We start from the raw sequence: 21598 nt of genomic DNA, 5'->3' as shown, positions 1-21598 counted from the left end.
GAGGGGCTGGTGAGGACACTGTGTCTTGGGTGGGCCTCAGGAGGGCCTGGAGTATAAGGGACAGCTTGCGTGGGCCCAGTCTCTTATGTGTAGCTCCTGGAGGCAATGACCTAAAGACAGACTGGGTGAGCTAATGTCACCAGATGTACCCTTCTCCCCAATCCAAAACTTGATCTGTGGACTGGTTCTGTGGCTCAGTGGTAGAGCCCCTGCCTAGCATGTGTGAGGCTCTGGGTTTAGCCTTAGCATCACAAAAAAAACTAAACCTCATTCAGGATGCCTCTACCCTCTTGATACGCCTGGGGTTCGGCTAAATTTCTGCACCGATCCAATAGGAGACAGAGTGCCTCCTGTGTCAACACCCTTTGTTGGAGAAAAACCCCTGGCCTTTAAGAATGGCCAGTTAGGAATGGTCGGTAGAGATGGATTACCCAGTTTTTTGGTTAGAGGATGAGGTGGGAGTTTACTCTCTGAAGGGCTACACATGCTGTGGATTTTTCCATTGCACCCTCCCAGTGGATCCATGGCTAGAAAAGAAAAGTTCAGAGACGTCAATCACCCAGCCAAGGTCCACACAGCTAAGTGAGTGGCAGGGCCTGGAGCCCCATTCCGTACTGTCTGTCTCACGACTGGGCTCCTGACACAGTCATGGAAAAAATGCAGCTGGAAGGCAAATAAATCTCAACCAGGTGTTGGAAGCAGACACTTGCCACCTGGCGTGGAGAAGTTTGCTGAAGTGATGCCATAATTTTCCTACCCTTTTGGCCAATAAAAAAGCCAATAGTCATTTTAGGAGAAAAATGTGGAATGGGAGAGAAATGAAGAGAAGATGGAGGTACATGATGCCAACAGCCATAACTCTGAGAAAATATACGCCTCCCCCCCCCCCCCCCCACCGAACTGATGAAAAGTCAATATTGGAGAAACCTACTCTGATGCTGGTGTCTCACAGGAAAGGCTTGCCTAAATCCCCCCTCCATGTGGCAGCCGTACCACGACCAAACACACCTTAAACATGATTATGATTTCATGTACTCATTCACTTGAAGTGCTAGAGTTGGAGCCCAGGGCCCCTCACAACAGTGAAGAGCCCTACCCCTGAGCCACACCCCAACCCTTAAATACTCATTTAGAGATGCAAAAATTTTTGTCACAATGTAACAGGTATCTTGAGTTGAGTTTTGGGATGATCTGGTTGTATTAGGATTTTTTTTTGTTTTAGACACACACACACACACACACACACACACACACACACACACACACACACACACACACACAGATGCACCCTTCTCCCCAATCCAAAACTTGATCTGTGGACTGGTTCTGTGGCTCAGTGGTAGAGCACCTGCCTAGCATGTGTGAGGCTCTGGGTTTAGCCTTAGCACCACAAAAAATCTAAACCTCATTCAGGATGCCTCCACTCTCCTGATACGCCTGGGGTTCAGCTAAATTTCTGCACCGATCCAACAGGAAAAAGAGTGCCCCCTGTGTCAACATCCTTTGTTGGAGAAAAACCCATGGCCTTTAAGAATGGTCGGTAGAGATGGATTATCCAGCTTTTCGGTGAGAGGATGAGGTGGGAGTTTACTCTCTGAATGTCTACATGTGCTGTGAATCTACATATGCTGTGAATATATATATATATATATATATCTCAAAGGTAGCCCTGGGAGAGCATGCTGTGGAAGGCTGACTTTGGTGAGTTTGGAAATCCTGGGAAGGCTGCAGGCGCTGGCCTCTATTCTTCAGCAGGGAGCACTGTGCTAGGATTCTCTGGTTATGGGCAATAACGCTCCCACTCCCACTCCACATTCCCCTCCCCCCCCACCCCCCCACCCCCGGGGAGCTTGTCCACATACATTCTGTCTGTCATGGAGAACACAGGCTCCGCAGCACCCAGCTGGGATCAGATTCCCTCCTGAGGTCACTCTATGGGAGGCCCCAGAGCCACGCATCAGTGTTCTCAGAGAACACAAAACCAGAGGGAGATACTTGATCACTGGCAGAAGACTCAGGGCCAGACAGGCTGCTATCTTTACCCAAGGCCCAGCCAGCCTCAGGTCAGGGAAAGCACTTAGATGAAAGAGAATCTGCGTTTTCCTGGGGAGCCAGAGGCAGCGACCAGAACTGCTTGGCCTTGAAACCGGAGACAACCAGCTTGGCCACCTGCCCCGCCTTGAACCAACTGTGATGAACAGAGAGAAGGATCTAGAATGAACAAGAGGCTCCTTGTTGTTTTTCCAGACTAAGGTAACACCGCCCCTAGACCCTTCCCTCGGCTATTCATCTGTTTTCTTGCTGTATGTGAAACCCAACATCACAGAACATACCCTATCCCACACCAAGGAGGAAGAAACCCTAGGGGAAAGCTAGTCTGTTCCCTTACGTGTTGTTTTGGACGTTAGTTTGTTATAGCTATAAAAGTAAGTAGTCATAGTAGATTTTTCTCCTATCAGAAAAAAAAAAATTGAGTTACACGTTAGGAATAAAGAAGGGAAAGTATTAAAACCCTGAAGAAAGAGTTCTTTCATTTACGTCTTTGATTTTTAGACACACAGGATAATGCTATACAGGGTGGCCCTTCTGCAGAGATCAGGGTGCCTACTAGCTTCCACTTGCAAAAGGGCTCCTGGGAAGACGGCTTAGGAGAGTGTCCTGACCAACCCAGACCGCAAGAAGTGTTAGTGTCTTTACAGTGCACAACCACACACAAGGAAATGCACTCCACTTCGGACAACCACGCACAACCACACACAAGGAATACACTCCGCTAAGGACAAACCCAGGCCGAGACAATGTTGCCCTTGGGTACTCAAGCTTTTTGTAGCATGGCGGCCCTCTACATGTCCAACTCTTTGACCGATCCTTAAGATCAATGTCTTAAGCACAGGACTTACTTGTGCATGAATCCCAGAGGTTAACTTGATTTACTGAAGGAACAGCATAGGATTATCGAATCAGCTAGTTTTCCATCACTCTGATCAAACTGAAAAAGAAACAGCTTAAGGGGGAGCAGGCCTGATAGGAAGGCATGGTGGAGACTCAGTTCATTGGAATCACGGCGGTGGGGGCGGGAGCACGTGACGGAAGACAGCTGTCCACCTCAGAGTGGACTGGGAAGCAGGGAGTGAGGCCGAAGCTTGGGCAGGGACACCTCCAGAGACTTCACTTCCATTCAGCCACACTCCTCTTTCCAATATTTCCAGAACCTCCCCAAATGGCAACCGAAATGAGAGACCAGGCATTCAAAATGTGAGCCTGTGAAGGACGTTCAGATTCAATCCGAAACAGGCATGGTAAAGAAATGCAATGGCGGGGTTGGGGATTTAGCTCAGTGGTAGAGTGCTTGCCTAGCAAGCACAAGGCCCTGGGTTCGGTCCTCAGCTCCAGAAAATGAAAAAAAAAAATGCCATGGCTACTTAAACTGCAGTCAAAGACTAGGATTTACATGACAAGTTCATCAAAATGGTAGGTTAAATTAGTTTGCTAGGGCTGGAGAGATGGCCCACCAGGTAAAGCTCAGCTTGCTGCTATGCCCGATGACCTGAGTTTGATTCCCAGAATCTGCACGGTAGGAGAAAAGAACTGACTCCCACAAGGTGTCCTGACACCCACACACATGCATGGCATGCCTGTGTCACGACCCCCCCCCCCCCCATAAATACATGTCTAGTGAGTTAAATTTAAAATACCGTTGAGTGAATGAGATACAGAAGGACCCCGGATATCATCTCAAAATTGTGGTTACAAATTTGGCGCAAGGAGTTTTTAAAGGTTCGTGCCCAAAGATTTTTGTTTTATTTCTCATGAGCACAATCCTAACGGACACTGCTGGACTCTCTGCCAGTGAGTTGGACCTAGATGCTGGGGCTTGGCAGAATGTCCCTAAGAGTCCCCGGAGAATGTGAGAATGGTGTGAGAGGTGGAGGCTGGGGACTGGTGCAGAGGCTGGCCCAGGCACGCACTGCTACTCCGGGTTTAACCCACAGCATGGAACCAGTGCCGCCTGGGGTCTATCTGAGGTCAGCTTTTAAAAATTTATATATATTATATATACATATAAAATAAAATACACATATATAGTACATATACTATATATATATACATCATTTATTTTGAGTGTATGTGTGTGGGTGTACCACACCACATCTGTGGAAATCAGAGGACAACTATTTTTTTTTTTTTTTGAGATAAGGTTTCTCCATGTAGTTCAGGCTGGCCTTGAACTCACAGAGATCTGTCCGCCTCTGCGTCCTGAGTTCTGGGGATTAAAGGTGTGTGCCACCACTGCCCGGCGAAAGGTCAACTTTTGAGAGCCGGTTCTCTCCCTCCACCACGTGGGTCCCAGGGATCGAACTCGGATCCTCAGGCTTGGCAACAAGCAGATTTTACCTTCTGAGCTAAATCACCGCCCCTGAGGTACCGTCTTTTTAAAATTTGTATTCTTATTATTTTAAAGTCATGAGCATACATGTGTTAGTACGTCCGTGAATTCAGGTGTCTGCAGATCCCAGAAGAGGTGTCAGGTGCCCTGAAGTGGGAGCCACGGTTGGCTGTGAGCAGCCTGATGTGGGTGCTGAGCCAACTCTCCGCCGACTCCTCTCTTCTCAAGTGGTAGGAGAAACGGGTTTTCTCTGGAAACGAAGTGACTGCTTCTCTTTTAGCCTTTTTCTCTCTGTGGCCACCTCCAAGATGAGCCTGCAAGCCAGGCACCAGGCCACCTTCCTTCCCTCGCTGCCACCTCACTGAGGCGGACTTTGACATTTCCAGTTGTCAGTCAACTAATATTAATGGAACTTTCTCTGTGAGCCACACACACACACACACACACACACACACACACACACACACACACACACACACACAGAGTCGGGGAAATGAACTGACAGTCAAATAGGGTGGGAAGAAAGGACTGGAAATGGAAGGCCAGTGTGATCAGTAGTTTAGCCAGAGTCTAGAAGGAAGGGGGAGCTCACCCCTCGGCCCATCCCCCACTGGCCCCTCCCAGCATGGAGGTGGCCAGGAATCCAAGCAGGTGTGGAAGAAGCAAACAAAAAGCCATCAAAGAGGAGGGAGGAGGCAGCTCTCAGGAGGTCAAGTGGATGAAATCGCCTCCTGGAGAGAACAGCATGCCCTATTATCTAGTGGGCAGATGACCTGATTAGAAGGGGGAAAAACAAAGGGTAGATATAGACACTGTGGGGGACAGTGGGTCCCCACAACCTCTGATGAGCAATCCCAGAATGACATGGTGGACAATAAGAAAAGGAAAGGCTGACCTCGTGATGGCATGCACACTCTGAGTATGTGTTCTTGCAGACACACACACATGTAATCACACCAACTACAAAGTCATGGAACTCATCCTAGGTTAGGGGCATGGGTCTTCAAATGCAGCAAGTAGAAAACCACACATAAACTCTACCTTTGGGGACCTGCTTGGATGTGTAGGGGTAGATTTTTCTAAGTGGATGTTTGTTTACTTGGTTTTTCTTTCTTTCTTCCTTTAGCTTTTTGAAATAGTTTCTGTGTGTAGTCTTGGCTGTCCTGGGATTTGCTTTGTAGACCAGGATGGTCTCAAACTCAGAGATCTGCCAGCCTCTGCTTCCTGAGTAGCGGGATTGAAGGTGTGTGCCATCACACCTGGTAGATGTTTAAAACTTACATTCACAAGGCTTGGGGAGGGAGCTCCAGGGCAGGGTGCTTGCCCCGTGTGCCCAAGGCCCTGGCTGTTCCCCATTGCCACTGAAAGCTGGCTGTGGTGTAGTGTGGTGGCACATGCCCGTCATCCTGCCAGTAGACAGACAGGAAGATACACATTAAAGGCGAGATTGAAAGGCAGGAAAAATCTCGGAGAAGTGCGAAGAGAAAGGACCACTCACCCAACACCTCTCATCAGCAATGAAGCAAGAATTCCAGTAGTTAACAACTACCGCAGGCCTTTCCCTTCCGCCCCATAAACCTGCAATTTTCGAGGAATCTGACCAGAAACTCAGTTTCCAGGGAAGGGACATGTACTGCACACCATGTGCAATCCTAGGGGCTCCTGGTATTGGATTATAAATCAGCCCAAGGCACCCCTCACTACCTTATAATTTCTCTTATCAAGACAGTAAGGGGGGAGGGTTCCTAAAAACCTTTAGAAATGGAACTTCAGAGCCACCCAAATGGCGCATATGAATAATTCTAAGATGCTGAACTGCATCTCTCCCTTGAAGAGCCCATACCTAAACTTGGGTACACCTCAATCTCCTCCTATTCTCACTTGAGAAGCAGAGCCCTACACATGGGGATGACTTTCTGAGTGTCTTTTTCTCCTAATCCTCATGCTCGGGCTTCTATTAAAATACCTTTAATATCTTCAGTTCTGCTTCATACTGGTTCAGCCTGAGATTCTTTTTTTTCTGAGTTAAAGCTACAAATCCAGGCTTATCCTGAGCCGAGTTCCCTTAGATTAGGGAGACCCCTCAGGCTGCTGAGGGTGATGGTGTCTCTGTGCCCTCTCTGTTGACAGATCCGAGGGGTTTGTATAGCTCAGGGGTGGAGTACTTGAGAGGCCCTGAATCACCCCATCTTTTTATGAAGGAAGATGGGGCTCTCGTCTTTTTTCAAGGCTAATAGTCCACAGCTCCCTCTCATGCTGCGACTCTCTGGCGGAACACACAGCTGATCCTTCACACTCTCACAAGGGCTCAGGCCATCGGTATTATTTCATAAACCTTCCTCTTCTCCTCAAAGTGTCAGTTGCCTGCGGCAGATGAAGAGACAGTGTCACTGTGTTCCTGGATTGCCCAGGGGCACACCAGAGTTCACACAGAGCCCAGATCTCTACAAAGTGCCTGTGGCCCTGCAAACTCTGTGTGTGTGTGTGTGTGTGTGTGTGTGTGTGTGTGTCTGTGCCTGCACATCTCTACTGATGTCTTTACAGGGGTGCCCTCTGCCTGGCACACACTCACTGCTGCTGTCCTCCTGGGTCCTTTATATCTTAAGCTCTTTCCCAGCCCATCTCCAGCATGAAAGCCTCTTTGGATGGCCCCAGCCAGATGGTCTTCTGACTGTCTGTCCATGCTGCCAAGTGCAGGCCACACAGAGAAACTTCTGGACCATATGAAGCCCTTGCCCCGAGCTATGCAAACACAGACCACAGTATATGGAATGTTCTTCTTGGGTATATCTCATTAGAACTGACAATTGTGCTTTACTTAGAAATTCTTTATGCTTGGTTAGCAATCTCACGCAGGCTTGAGAATCTGTGATATATAAGAGGGCCCATAGTCTTCTGATGGTGAAAATTTGTGCTTACCCCCATTTTTTGTGCATTTTATCTTTGTGACTATTTATCAGTCTCAACTTGCCTGAGTTTCCCACTCCAACTTTTGCAGCCTATGAATATGACGTTTTTCAGGTCTCAAAAAACGTTGTAGGTCGTGGGAAATCGAGTAGGTACTGAGTACTGCATCTAAACTGTTTGACATTTAAAAGAATCCTGCCACCTAATTATAATGTTACGTTTATCTGTTTGTTTTTGTTTTTCCTACCAGTGATGGAAATGGGATCCAGGGCTATGGGCCCACTAGGCAAGCACTTTACCAGGGAGCAACATCCGTATTCCTAGTTTTAAGCTTATGGAAGGTAATAATTTTGGTTTTGTTCGTTTATAAACACCAACACAATGCTTAATGCACTCACTTATTAACCAGTAAGTCATAGGGACTGAAGAGGTGGCTCAGTGGTTAAGACCACTTGTTGTTCTTACAAAGGACCCAGTTCTTACAAAGGATCAGTTTCCAGCACCTACATGGTAGATTACAACCTTTTGTAACTCCAGTTCCAGGGGATCCATGGACCTCTTCTGACCTCAGAGAGCACTAGACACACACACAGTACACATACAAATATGTAGGTAAAACATTCATAGACACAAAATAAAATAAATAAATCTAAAATAAAAAATTTTAAAAGTAAACCATACACAAAACCAAAACTGCAATGCCAATCCCGTGCTCTGAAACCTTTCCTAAAATATCTATAGCTATTTGAAACAACATTTCTCAAATCTCCAAAATGCTTGATTCTTTGTGTGTGTGTGTGTGTGTGTGTGTACTCGTGTGCGTAGAACAGAGGACAACCCTGGGTCTCATTCTTCCTACCTTAATTTTTGGAGACTGGTTTCTAGTTAGGTTAGACCAGTGGCCAGGGAGCTTCAGGGACACACCCATTTCCACCTCCCCTAGTGCTAGGGTAAGAACTCACAGTGTATTATACTGACTGCTTTTATGGAGTTCCAGTGGTGAGGCTTCTAATCCATCATCTCACACGGAAATCTCTCCAGTGGAGGGCTTGCAAGTGCTGCCCTGTTTGACTTTTTACATGCTTGGTGTCGAACTCAGGTCCCTATGCTTGCCCTGTGAGCACTTTATGGACCGATCAACAGTCCTAGCCCCAAATCCCCTTTGTTACAAACCAAGTATCTTTGATTCCATTGCTGTAAAAGATAGTTCTAACAAACACAATATAAAACAAAGCAGAGGGGCTGGAGAGATGGCTCAGAGGTTAAGAGCACTGGCAGTTCTTCCTGAGGTCCTGAGTTCAATTCCCAGCAAACACATGGTGGCTCACAACCATCTGTAATTTGATCTGGTGCTCTTTTCTGGTGTGTAGGCAGAATACTGTATACATAATAAATAAATACATCTAAAAAGAAAACACAAAGCAGAAACTTCTACAAGTTTCTAGGCCTTAGAAGTTAGCTACAGATTTCCTTTCAGGCACTTAGGAGAAGAGCACTCAGACTTTCCTAGACATTCCACATTAAACATGGCCATCTTTCTATACTGCAGATGATACTCGGCCCAGAGCCATATAGATTTCTGATAAATTTACCCTGATGAACTTATGGGAGGAAAGACACACTCTTCCCAGTCACCTGTTGAGTGTGGGGCCAAGCAGCTGGACACTTGCTGACAAAGGAGGAGAAGCAGCCGCTGCTATGCTGTTGTAGTTTGAATGTTATTGGCCCCACAAGCTCATAGAGATTGGCACTGTTAGGAGGTGTGGCTTTGCTGGAGTGGGTGTGGCCTTCTTGGAGGAAGTGTGTCACTGTAGGGGTGGGCTTTGAGGTCTCCTATGTTCAAGACACTGCCTGGTGTCTCAGTTCATTTCCTGTTGCCTCTGGATCATGATGTAGGACTCTCAGCTACTTCTCCAGCACCATGTCTGCCTGCATGATGCTATGTCCCACCATAATGATAATGGACTGAACCTCTGAACTGGAAGCCACCTCAATTAAATGCTTTCCTTTATAAGAGTTGTCGTGGTCATAGTGACTCTTCATAGCAATAGAAACCTTAAGACATATGCCAAGAGTGTTCTCAACCTTTCTCAAATCTACTAAGATGTGATAATTCATTAAAAATATCTCCCTTCAGGGGGCTGAAGAGATGGCTCAGCAGCTAAGAGCACTGGCTGCTCTATCAGAGGACTCTGGTTCAATTTCCAGCACCCAGATAGGGACTCACAACCATCTCTGTGACGCCAGACCCTGGGGATCTAACACCCTCTTCTGTTCTGACCTCTGTGGGTACTGCACACATGTGGTACACAAACTTACATTATATACAGGCAAAATATCATCCATATACATAAAATGTAAATAAAGGAGGAAACCCCCTCAGGTCTACTGAAGTGGACTGTAATGAAACATTCATGGACAGCTAAAGCTCTCCACCACTAACCACATACTCCTCTACTTGTTCTGCCTCGGGTAACATGGTTGGGCCTGAAACCAAAGGCCTGGCTCTTGGATACTTTTTAAGTCCCATCTCCTTCCCTTTAGAAAATATTGCTATGCTGTCCATTATTCACAAGACTGTTTTGTCCACATCCCAAACCCAACAAAACCACTCCTATTACCTGGGGACAGGCCCAGTGACCCAGAAACTCAGATTCTCATGGCTTCTGAGAAGATGCAATTTGAAGCTCACCCTGACCGCATTCTCAGCATGTAATCAGAACGCCTGAAACTGAACCCACCATGCTGCCCTTGAACATGAGCCCAGGAGGGGAAATCCGAGATGGCAGGGGGCAGGAGAACGCGCGTGGGGGGGGGGAGCCCACCTCTTTCCATTACTGTCTCTCAGCATCGCTTTCCCCAGGACTCGGGACTTGGTCTCCAGCTCCTGCACCTCCTCCAGCAGCGTCTTCTTGCAGGTGTGCTTGGTCCTAGAGCAGGAGAAACAGACAGATAAGATGGTGTGTGACTGTGACACAGCTGTGAAGACTGGAAATCATCCTCCCTACCACACCCAGGTGCCCTCTGGACAAGCTGAGCATGTCCTAAGAGCTTGACTTCCCCACTCCAAAGCATCCTTGAGTACCCCAGATGAGACCTGGACTGTGAAACATAGGTTACCATACCCCATAAAAGCTGCGGCCCGGGCAATTCTAACCAAAGACAAGAGGAGCCCCGATGATCAAAGTTGGTCCTTAGAACTTTCACTGCAGGATATGAAGTCCATGAGATATTTTAAACCTTTCTCTCTGTACAGGTTCTAGGTCATAGGGCCCAGGGTTATAAGTTCTTGTCTCCCTGTTTACTGTGAATAGAGCCACTGCCTTAGCAGAGATGAGGTTTAGGATACCAGAATTCATGTTCTCAGTGCAAGACCTCGGTCTGAGGTTTGGAGTCAATGCATATCCAGTGCAGCTTTCCCATCCTCCTCTGGCCGGGGCTTACTCAGGAAATCCAGTGATGGTTTCCTGCCTCAATGGGTAAAACCTGGCCTGAGGCTTGGTTCCTCTCGGGTCATGGAGGAATTACTGCTCCTTTCCCTGGCTAAACGAAATCCCTTGCCATGGTCGAATAATCTGTCGATCTCAGGTTCCTCTAAAATGGAAGCTAAACCCTAACCTGTTGAATACATACATTCCACTCCTGCACTGGGCCCCATGGCTGTGCACAGTTTGGTGTGAAAACTACACTGTCCCCACCGAGGCAGCGTCTCCTAAAGAGCTGGCTTCCTGGCTTCAAGACATCTCATCTCTCTTTGTTTTGGCTATGCTGGGAATTGAGCCCCGGCATAGTACATGCTAGAAAAATGCTCTGCCACTGAACTACCCTTCCACCACCCCAGCTTAATAATTCTCTTCATCCTATTCTCTCATTAAATAAATCTTATGCATTAATTTTTTAAAATTTGAAACTAAGCAAAAAACTACACAAAACTAAAATTGACTTTCTGGTTGGAAATGCGTAGGTGAAGAAAAGTCATTTAACGAGAAATAAGCTGGGAATGTAGCTCAGTGGTAGAGCACTTATCCCTCTGCACAGGGCCCGAGGCTCAATTCCTAGTACCAACACCAGGACCAGGACCAGCAGAAGCAGCAGCAGCAGTGGCACCACCACCATTACCACCATCACCACCACCATCACCACCACCACCAGCCAAAAGGAAAAGAAAAAGGTAGACTAGCTAAAGGAAGGAAAATGCTGCATAAAGTCCTGACAATCATCATCGGGCAGCGCTGGTCATCTGCCTCGGAAACAGCTTTGCAATGGCGTTCTGCTCATGAACTGTGTTTGGGGAGCATGTTCGGCACCAAGGTGCAGACGGGATAGGAACCAGGACGGAGTGTGACTGCTCGGAAGTGAAAATGGTCGGGAACATTTTGGAGATGGGGGTTCGCTCCTCCCAGCAGCCCTCCACATGTAAGGACAGTGGAGCTGCTCAGATACAGCCAGGTCACCCAGCACTTCGTGTTAATCTGTAATGGAGTATTAGCAGGAAGACATGGGAGATGCGCCTGCCATCCTTCCCCACAGAGTAAACAAGCCAAAGCCACACAGGCTTTAGCACATAATACCTTAATTACTTCAAACGGAGTTCTGATAAAATATCAAGTTCAAAGTGGGGACCGTGGAATTTTAAACAATAAATGAGAAAATGGCCAATATTTCGCAGGAGAGAGAAAGGACATGAAAATGTACACTGTCCAATATTGCTCAATGTTCCATATCCCGTACAAGCTCATGGGCTGTGTTGATAAGAAACCAAGTGGCATGCTCCTCCCTGCTCAAAGTCCCTTTACACTAGGGTGGGCATGCTTCCCCACATTGCCCCCTGCTTCTGCACAGGACAGCCAACCTCTCTGCTAGTCTGACTGCTGTCTTCTGGGACAGGACAGACAAAGTTGCTGGGCCTTGAGGTAGGAAGAATAGGCATGGAGCTGCAGTAGGAAAATGGGACCTGAAGCCTAGGCCAAGAAACAAAGAATGTGACACCCAGCATGCAGATGCTGGCCTTGGGAGGGCAATGACATGCTCATGTCCATAAACCCAGAAACTGTGCTTCCTCTGAGGATGCAATGCCAGGCTGGCTTCTAGAGCTAGGCTTGGTACTCATCCACTTTTGAGAGCTCTGGGTTGTAAGCCTAGGGAGGCAGGTAGCACTTGAGTAGAAGGATGTCAGAAATTTAAAACCATTTCCTCAAGTGCTGTGACCTACTGAGGGCTGAGGGAGAAAAGTGATCTTAGGTCTCCCTGTAACACACGCGTGTAGTGATTTCAGACTGACCAGCTATCAAGGCAAACCTATAAGCATGTGCCACAGATGTGCAGCCACTAGGTCATAGCTCTGAAGTCAGATTATCTTGTCTTCTCCCCAGTGGCCCAGCTTCCTTCATCTCGTCCCAGTCAAGACACCAGGCAATTGCAGAAGGAATAGAATGGAGACATCTGGGGGCACTGACAGATGAGTTACTGTGAGCTTTCTGATACAGGAAAGGGCATCTCAAGGTTTTAAGAGACTTTCGCCTTTTTTTTTATTAGCTTTATGTGTACAAAGGAGTGGGTTTCACTGTGAGATTTTCACACGTCCATAGGAGTGTGTGTGTGTGTGTGTGTGTGTGTGTGTGTGTGTGTGTGTGTGTTGTATCATTTTCAGCCCCTCACTACCTTCTCTATCCACCTCCCCCTGGTCCCACTCCTTCTCTGCTTTCATGTCCCCTTAGGTTCTTTAAAAAGAAACAGCTTGGGTTGGAATCTTGTACTTTTCATCCTTTTGTTTCTAAAACTTATTGTCTGAGCTCCCTCTTTTGCATTCAAGAGCAGCCAGCCAACCGGAAACATCAAATTCTAACCGTGGGTGAAAATGGAAACACGGTGTGCTCCAAGAGAGATCGGTTTGGTGAGAATCTTAAAAAGCAATCAAGGCCCATTTGTACACAGAAATTGCTTTATTGCCATTTAACTACCTATCTGTAATTATGAGGAAATGAAGTCATTCTGGAACTGGGGAATGCAGTGTATGATGCCTAGTGAAAAAGACAGGGAATAGTTTGATAAAAGGAAGTGTGTTCCTCCATGCTCGGTGGCCTTGAGCTTTGGATCATTTATAGAGAGTGACAGTAACCAATTTCTCCTGGGTTCAGAGCCATACCTGGCAGCTTAGTCCAGCATGCTGTCACAGGTGAGCATTTTGGGAGAATGTAGGCTAGCGGATATTAAAACAGTTCTGGACAATTTACACTCCACGCGTCTAACAAGACTTCTCATTAGCCAGGAATCACATATAATCAAATATGTTAATAAACAATAGGGCCATTTGAGCCCTCATAAAACTTTTGAGAAATAATAGGGCAGGCTTTTGATGGTGCTCCAAATCTGACTTAAGATTGGCTAAAAATGGCTCTTCATCCAGAAAGCTGACGAACTAGGTGGAAAAGTGAATTACCTCATCCTGTTTCTCTCTTTTTACTCTTAGCAGCCCAGGTCCTGAAATGAAAGTGAGGGACTGGCCAAAGGAAGTAAGAGGTGCCTAGGAGGGAGTCACTCACTGTCTCGGGTGCTCATAGACATCCGCTCTGAAAAGTCAGGCCTGCTCTGTGATGACGTTTTCAAAGACAGGGCAACCAGCCCTGGGGTGCTATTGCCTCCAGTACCAGCATTCATGAGCTGAGGCAACAGAATCTTAACATCAATGCCAGCCTGGGCTATCTAAAAAGAACTCATCTCAAAACAAAAACAAAAACAAACACACCCCCCAAACAAAAACAAACAAAAAACCAAACCAAACCAAGACAAACAAAAAACAAACAAACAAAAAACCAAAGGCTTGGAGTATAGCTCAGTGGGAGAATATTTGTTAGTACAAGGACTGTGTTAGCAAAAAAAAGAGAGGCATCAGAAAATAAATGGTGGGTGGATATAGACAGAGAGGTTCTCAACCTTCCTAACGCTGCGACCCTTTAACACAGTCCCTCATATTGTGGTGACCCCCTAAACATAAAATTATTTTGTTGCTACTTCATAACTGTAATTTTGCTACTGTTATGATTTGTAATGCAAATACCTGCTACGTGATCCCAGAGGAGTTATGACCCACAGGTTGAGAACCACTGGTGTAGAGCGTGGCAGAGCATGGGAGCACAGAGAAAATTTTCTACAACTGTGCATAACTGCAGTTCAGACACAGAGATCACAGGCGAGTTCTGTGGCTTTGCCAGGGGCAATCGGTTGACAACACATGCTTCCTCTCCTCTTCTTGGGAGGAGCTACCAGATTTACTTGCCTTGGCAAATGTTTCCAGCTTGGAGTATAATATTATATAGGATATAGATCCCATGTTCAGTGGGACAATGCCCACATACATCCATAAAACTCTTGTTCTTCAGGATGGGGATGGCAGACGTTTAGGCACCAAGCAGACATTGCAAATGGGCCTATACTTTGAGCACCTCTGAACATCAGCTAATTTAACACACTGTTCTAGCTCCTCTCAATAATGCAAGAGCAAAATGCGTTTGGAGAGTGGTTATGTAAGTCAGGAGGGCCCCTTCTGGCTCTGCCAGGTGATGGGATGCATTCCTAGGAGAAGCTGTGCTTGCCACCCTTGCCAGGCAGCAGGCAGCAGCTGCCAGGGCCTCAACAATACCACAGGCAAGGGCAGCCTTCCCCGCTGGCTCCTCAAACCTCTGTGTGGGGCTCTGGGCCCGGCTGGAACCCAGCTGGCAAGCTCCTTGGAGAGAAAGTGACTTTTACTCTTTCCATATGCCGGACCTGGAAGCGGTATCATCTGATCTATCATCGTTCAAATGCAAACGGTGCTAATTTTATAGTCTAGGTCCTACAAATGGGACTGAGAGACAAGTCTAGTTGGAGGGAGGACATCCCATGCTTCACGGTGACGGAGAGTTTGCACTTGAGCTGCCTTGGGAGGGGCTCTGAAGACAGAGGAGGAGGCAGAGAGAGCCCTTGCAATCCATAAACATCCTCTTTGAAATGAAACAAAGATACTTTTGCCGAAGACCCACTTGGCAGAACAAGCCTCAATAAAACTCTGTTTTCATGACGTTAATTTAAGTTATCTGAATTAAGATAGTTGGGGATGAATTTGCGAGCCTGTAACTACTTCCCATGAGACGCAGCCAAGCCAAGCAGAAGCTTACCCCTAAAACTGACTGATTTGCAGAGCTGTACAAATTCAGCTAGGGAATAAACATCTTGTGCCAAAATTGGGCCCACTGGCTCAAGGAACCAGTAACAGAGTGAATGTTTCTCCCCAGTGCATCTATTAGGTTAAGGAAATCTCTCTCCCGGCTACAACCATCCCAAAGGTTCCAGTTCTGCCATTTACAGAACATACTTGTAGCAAATGAAACAGAAGCAGTTGGCCTGTGAGAGCATTTAAGAAGTTAAAATTGCCGGGCGGTGGTGGCGCACGCCTTTAATCCCAGCACTCGGGAGGCAGAGGCAGGCGGATCTCTGTGAGTTCGAGGCCAGCCTGGGCTACCAAGTGAGTTCCAGGAAAAAAGGCGCAAAGCTACACAGAGAAACCCTGTCTCGGGAAAAAAAAAAAAAAAAAAAAGAAGTTAAAATTATTTGGTTTTTAGTAGTAGTTGAAAAACTTAGCAGGAGAAAAACATAAACAAAGTATTCGTTCTAGGAAAATCATTTCCCCCCTCTCTCTGCATCAGTACAATCACTCGTCAAGATAATGGCCAAATGAAAACTTTTTCAAAAGATATCCCTGTCAAGCAAGAATAATTCCTGCCAAGTGTGGGAGGCATGAGGAGATAAAAAAATGAGACCTGATGTCTTTTCCTGGAAGGCTTGGGTTAAAAATCTCATTTTGCTACCTCAGGGCTCTGAAATAATTGTGGTTTGCTCAAGCTAGAAGTCTCAATTTTCAGGGAACTTGGTCATATTTCTAGGAGGAATTGGGCTCATGCAAACCTAAGCCAATACTATGGGCATTAGAGCAATCTCTCATCTACTCCTGAGTGAAATTAAAGGTCGTATTCTCTTGGGACATCAGTGCTTCTTTTATGTTTTAGGAATGATAAAATTTAAAACATAGGAACAGGAAGCAAGTTTGAATTAATTCCCATTTAATGTGCATTATAATTTTATACTTGTGATGCGATTTTTTTTTTTACATAGTTGTAAATCAGCTCTTGAGAAGAATTTGATTGGCAGGATTCCTACTGTGAGTTGGTTAGAAGAACGAAGCTTCCTTCACTTTTGTCACGGAAGCGACTTACATGCATATGATTTTCTACTATACTTGGGGCTTCGAGGCAGGCATTATCTGTGATTGCTTGGCATCAGCTTGAAGATGCGAAATGAGTCTCCGGTCATGTCTCCTAAACCTGATGAAATGCATTTGTGTTTGGAAACAGCCTTGCAGTCATACACAGGGCAATGCCCCTATTGAGTGTCATGTGACCTCTGCTCAGTATTCTTTTTCCTCTCGTTTTCCTTTCAAAATGAAGGGCAAACTTAAACAAACAAACAAACAACAACAAAAACCCTTTCTTTGGCAAGTGTCAGGAGTCCTGTTTCTTCTTAATTCCCACAGCTTTGAGACAGCTTTGAGGACGGCAGAGGTGCAAAGCCTGGAAAAAGGACTTCACTATATACTTACGCTCTCCACATCACATCTTCAATCAAACAGGCAGTTGGAACCAGGAACAATCCCAGCCAGAAGTATGCAGAGCTCAGGACCATAGTTGCCTGGAAGACACACAAGTCAAGGCCTGTTATAGGTTCTCCTTCAAACAGTAGGATGTGATTTAATCAATGGAGAGCGTCCGGCAATGTGGAAATAATGGAAAGTCTGAAATCCAGGGAGAGGCCGGGGATGGGGACTGGCTGCTCATCTGGTCCCCGCCGGCCGGGGACAGGGACTGGCTGCTCATCTGGTCCCCGCTGGCCCTCACCTCCATCCTTTCAGTTTGACTTGAGCTGTTGTCCCTGCCTTGGAACCTCAAGCTCCCTCCTGAACAGAAAGCTGTTCTAATTCCCCACAGAGAGAAATGTTAGAGGCGTCGTCCTTCTGTGGAATAAACTGCCTCCTGGGGCCCCCTTTCCTTTCCTGCTCTTCATGGGCCCAGCATCCCATGGCTGACCAGCACAAAGGTCATTGGTTCCCCCCATTTGGAAGTGGAAGATGTTCATGTCAGAGACTCTGACTTCAGGGAGTTGAAAACGTGGGGTCTACCATGGGCATGGATGGCAGTTAAGGGAGAGCTTCTTTGTTAGACTTGATTTGTAGTTTTACCATTTTTCTGTCTTTTTTTTTTTCTTTTTTGAGACAGGTCTCCGATCTGGAACTCAGGTCATCTTTCACCTCCTGACCCTACAGTCTTAATGTCCCCAGGCGGGGATCACAGGTGTACACGGCCTACTGGGCTTAAGAAGACAAGGTAAGGAAGACAGAGTGAGCTAGAGATGCAGGCGAGAGAATCAGTTCAAGGGCCAGCCTGGCTATCTGTGAGATGCTGGGTCAACATCCCCTCCCTCAATTAACAACAACAGCAGCAACGCAACCAACCAACCCCAAACACCACAAGTCAAAAGACAGCCGGAGAGGGACAGAGGGAGATGACGGGAAGGGGACAGATGGCACAGAGCACAGCTTTTGGTGGACTTCCTTGCTCCCCCCAGCAGGCTAAGCCCAGGACAGTTTTGGGTTGGCGACACAGCCGCTGTGAGGCGGAGAGCCACAGCTAACTGTAGTAAGAGAGACACTTGGGACACAAGCAGAGAGCAGGGACAGCTTGCTCTGAACAGAAATGGGGACTGGAGAGTCCTGGCTCCTTAAGGTTTGGTTTTGAGTAAACAAAGGTCAGGAGCATGGAGTGGCCGATGAACTGGCAGGCCAGCTTCACAGGGCAGCTGTCAGGCGAAGGGGGCAGAGTTAAAGGATGGCTAGGTCCTGCTCCCTGGGTTTTCTTTCCATTTCATTGACGGGTTTTGCTACTGCACAGAGGTGAGGGTCACAGAGGTGAAGGTCACAGAGATGAGGTTCGCAGGGGGAAAAGAGGAGAGAGACTGGGACTGTCATCTCTCACCACCTCACCGGGACTGTAGGGGTGGAGATCAGGGGGATCCTAGAGCAACTCCTATCCCATGGATGTATTCTGGTCCCAGCCTGGCATCCGAGCATCAACTCAGGCTGCCCTGTGGCTTTCTCTACCTGCAGGGCCTCAGTAAGAGCATCCCTAGTCAGGAGCATCTACACAGCCCATCTGGCCAAGCCCACATCTGAGCTCCATCAAAGGACCCTGCTTGTGGCTCTCGGCATCCATGACAGCTATTCTGACCCACAGTGAAGTTTGAGGACTTTTCCCAAAATGGAGAGTATCAATAGTTTTGAAAACAGACATTTAAAAGTGTTAAAATGCGTGAGCATATTTTCCTACCAGTTACCCTTCTGAGAATTCATTCCAAGAAAGGAAAGCAGAAGCGGCAAGAAGAGAATATTGATGAGAGCGCTCTACTAGCACAGAAATGAGAAGGAATACAGTGGCTTCCTGAATGGATTATAGTCTGCAGTGAAAGATATATTAAGTGTAATTTCTGTATCGACACAGAAATGTCACATTACAAGGCTAATTAACCAAATGGGTTCTAAGATCCCCTCCCAGGGATCCTGTCATGGGGTCTGTGGAGAAGGCAGTCCAACTGGCCCAAGCCTCAAACTAAGCCTGAAGTGGTCTTCCCAGACACAATGAGGAAACCCAGGGACCATCACCCCCAAATACTGCATCTGGAAGCACATAAGAGTTAGTGTCGACGAGGCCTTTCTCTGTTGTTCCTGTTTCCACCTGGAGAACAGATCCAGCAACGAGGACCCCAGTGCCTCCGTCTTCTCACTGAAATGCCATCCACGAGGAAGAGACCCCAAATCAAACAGGACATCGGGAACCTCGGCCCGTCAGACCCATTCTCACCCTTGAAGATCATTTTTCGCTTCCTTGACAACTCTCTGTGGCCCCTCGTCCCCCTCCTCCGTGGAGCTTCTAGGTCTCGGAGAGTAACTGGGAACTCTCTTTCTCGTGGTGCCCAATGTGGGGAAATACATACACACATTTCCCCGATACTCTCTGGCCCTTGCCAGCTGATTTCAGGAGATTTGAAGTGTCACTGGTTGAAGGGAAAAGAGAAAGAATATTTCCCCCAATCACATACCCACAAGTCCGTGCGCCGTTGCGTATCAGGCATTATACATACCGTTAGTCTCTATCAACACACACCGCTGTCGTGTTTTCATTCTGTTGTGCTATAGCCTCACCTTTAATAAACTTTGCAGGCCGGGTGTGGGGGTGCACACCCTTAATCTCAGTACTCAGGAGCGGAGGCAGCTGATCTCTGTGAGTTCAAGGCCAGCCAGGTCTACAGTGAGTTCCAGACTAGGAAGGGCTGCGTAGTAAGACCCTGCCTCAAAAGAAAACAAAACCAACCAACTAACCAAACAGAAACTTTCCAGAATGAAAAGTCAGTGGAGAGGCTTACACCCTGGAGGCCTGGACGGGATCTACCCTGCCACACATGTAGGAAAAACACATGGAATGACATAGCAAACTGTATCTGGGTGACAGCAATAATGAGTTGTATCCTCCTATCTCTTTGTCTATTTCTACTTTCTGTTTTTCTACAGAAAGCATGTGTTAGTTAAATGACAGCAAGGTCATCTTCCACTCTTCACCCAGGCAGCCTAGGCAGAGGCTAGACTGACTGGTCTTCAGAGCCTAAGGCGTCACTGCTACTGTGAATGGCCAGGCTGGTGCTTGGTTCGTGGGACGGATGGGAGCAGGCTCTCCTGCGGAGGTTATGACAGAAACATCTGCTAGGTACGCTGAGTCCAGTTATCCCACAACAATGGTGCTAAGCTTCAGGTAGAGTCAGAAACCCAAAGAGAGCCTCAGTGCTGAGGGAGAGGAGGGACATGAACATGGGTTCCCGCCTTAGAGATCTGAAGCCTCCTCCCAAAGGAACAATGGCTTCATGCAGATGTTTAGCACCACCCTCCCACTGCTGGTCTTTAAAGCGAGGGGATATGAATATAAAGCCTTCATAACTGACAGTAAAGGCGTGCCACAGAAAAATTGGAAAGATGTGGTAGGTATGGAGAAGGCTGTTGTGTGCCACTGTGTAGGAAGACTTCACACAGAGGGCTCCCCAGAGGAGCGTAACTTCTGCTTCCACCAGAAACTCTAGGCACCAGCTTCACATTTTAAATAAAAGAATTTTTGTAGAATGTGGGAAGTAATAAAAACAGCAACACTGAGGAGAACGATCTCTCCATCCCGCCTAGCAACGCAAGGTTAGAGTAGCACGTGAGTCCTCTTTGGTTGTGGCCCGTGTAACCTTCTCTACCCGTCACTCACCCCATTCCTGGAAAATTATTTCACGTCAAAGGCTAAAAAAGCTTCACTTGTTTTTGAGGTCTGCCTCTCCAAAGCTGTTGTCTATGAATGCGCATGTGAAGGGTTAAGCGCATTCTCTTCCCTTTCTACTGGGTGCTGGTTTTGGTGTTGTTTGCATGCTTGTTTGTTTTGTTTTTTGAAGCGGTGTTACTCTCTAGCCCAGGCTGGCCTTGAGCCCCTGCCTCAGTCTCCTGCCTCCGTCTTCTGAGTGCTGGAATTCAAGGATTTGGCTTTAGAGTGGGCTGTTTTCTGCAGGGTGGTGACAGCTCTGTCTGCCCAGGGTGGGGGTGCAACAGCATACACAGAGGGGAGCTGTGTGGCCCTCAGGAGGCCTGGCTGACAGGCAGGTGTGCTGTACACACATGGCTGGAAGAGGGCCCTCCTGTGTCTATCCTTTCCAGCCAATTTCTGTCCCACAAAACAATGGCTGTCCTGATTTATGGCATTACAACAGTCTGGCTGATTCTAGAACATCACCTAAATGACACTCTAGAGTATGAGTTTGTTTGATCCGTCATCCGGCTTTTTTCACTCAACATAAGGCCTTCGAGACTGAAACATGCTGTATCATGGACCTGGGACACATCCACATTCTCTCTCTCTCTCTCTCTCTCTCTCTCTCTCTCTCTCTCTCTGTCTCTCTCCAGTAGTCACTGTGTGGGTCTACTGCATTTTGTTTACTGGCTTTCCTGTTGATGGACATCTGGGTTGTTTCCACTTTGGTCTGTTGTTAGGAAGAAGGCTGCTGTGCAGGGCTTTGCACAGTCTTGTTTTATGGACATGTTTCCATTCCTTTCAGGGAAACACCTAGGAGTGGGAATGCTGTCACTCAGGAAGTCCGTGATTCACCTTACAGGAAGTCCAGGGGTTTGTGTACCAATGTCTG

General features: G+C 47.2%; 1 protein-coding gene across 5 annotated transcripts in view; it reads right to left on the bottom strand.

The window, feature by feature from the left end:
• Atp8a2 (ATPase phospholipid transporting 8A2) overlaps positions 1 to 21598 on the bottom strand; it is a 563932-nt gene that overhangs the window by 42519 nt on the left and 499815 nt on the right. For all 5 annotated transcript variants that reach the window (XM_052733058.1, XM_052733056.1, XM_052733061.1 and 2 more), the window contains exons 34-35: positions 16926 to 17014; positions 10120 to 10224 (exon numbers count right to left, since the gene is read on the bottom strand). In XM_052733058.1, the coding sequence (XP_052589018.1) occupies positions 10120 to 10224; positions 16926 to 17014 (194 nt within the window). The remainder of the gene's footprint in view (positions 1 to 10119; positions 10225 to 16925; positions 17015 to 21598) is intronic.

The sequence above is a fragment of the Peromyscus californicus genome, unplaced genomic scaffold (assembly GCF_007827085.1).
Source record: "Peromyscus californicus insignis strain IS unplaced genomic scaffold, ASM782708v3 Scaffold_12__1_contigs__length_115047231, whole genome shotgun sequence".
In the NCBI taxonomy this organism is placed as follows: Eukaryota; Metazoa; Chordata; class Mammalia; order Rodentia; family Cricetidae; genus Peromyscus; species Peromyscus californicus.
Note: the sequence above shows the minus strand (reverse complement) of the source record. Positions and strands in the feature narration are given on the sequence as shown.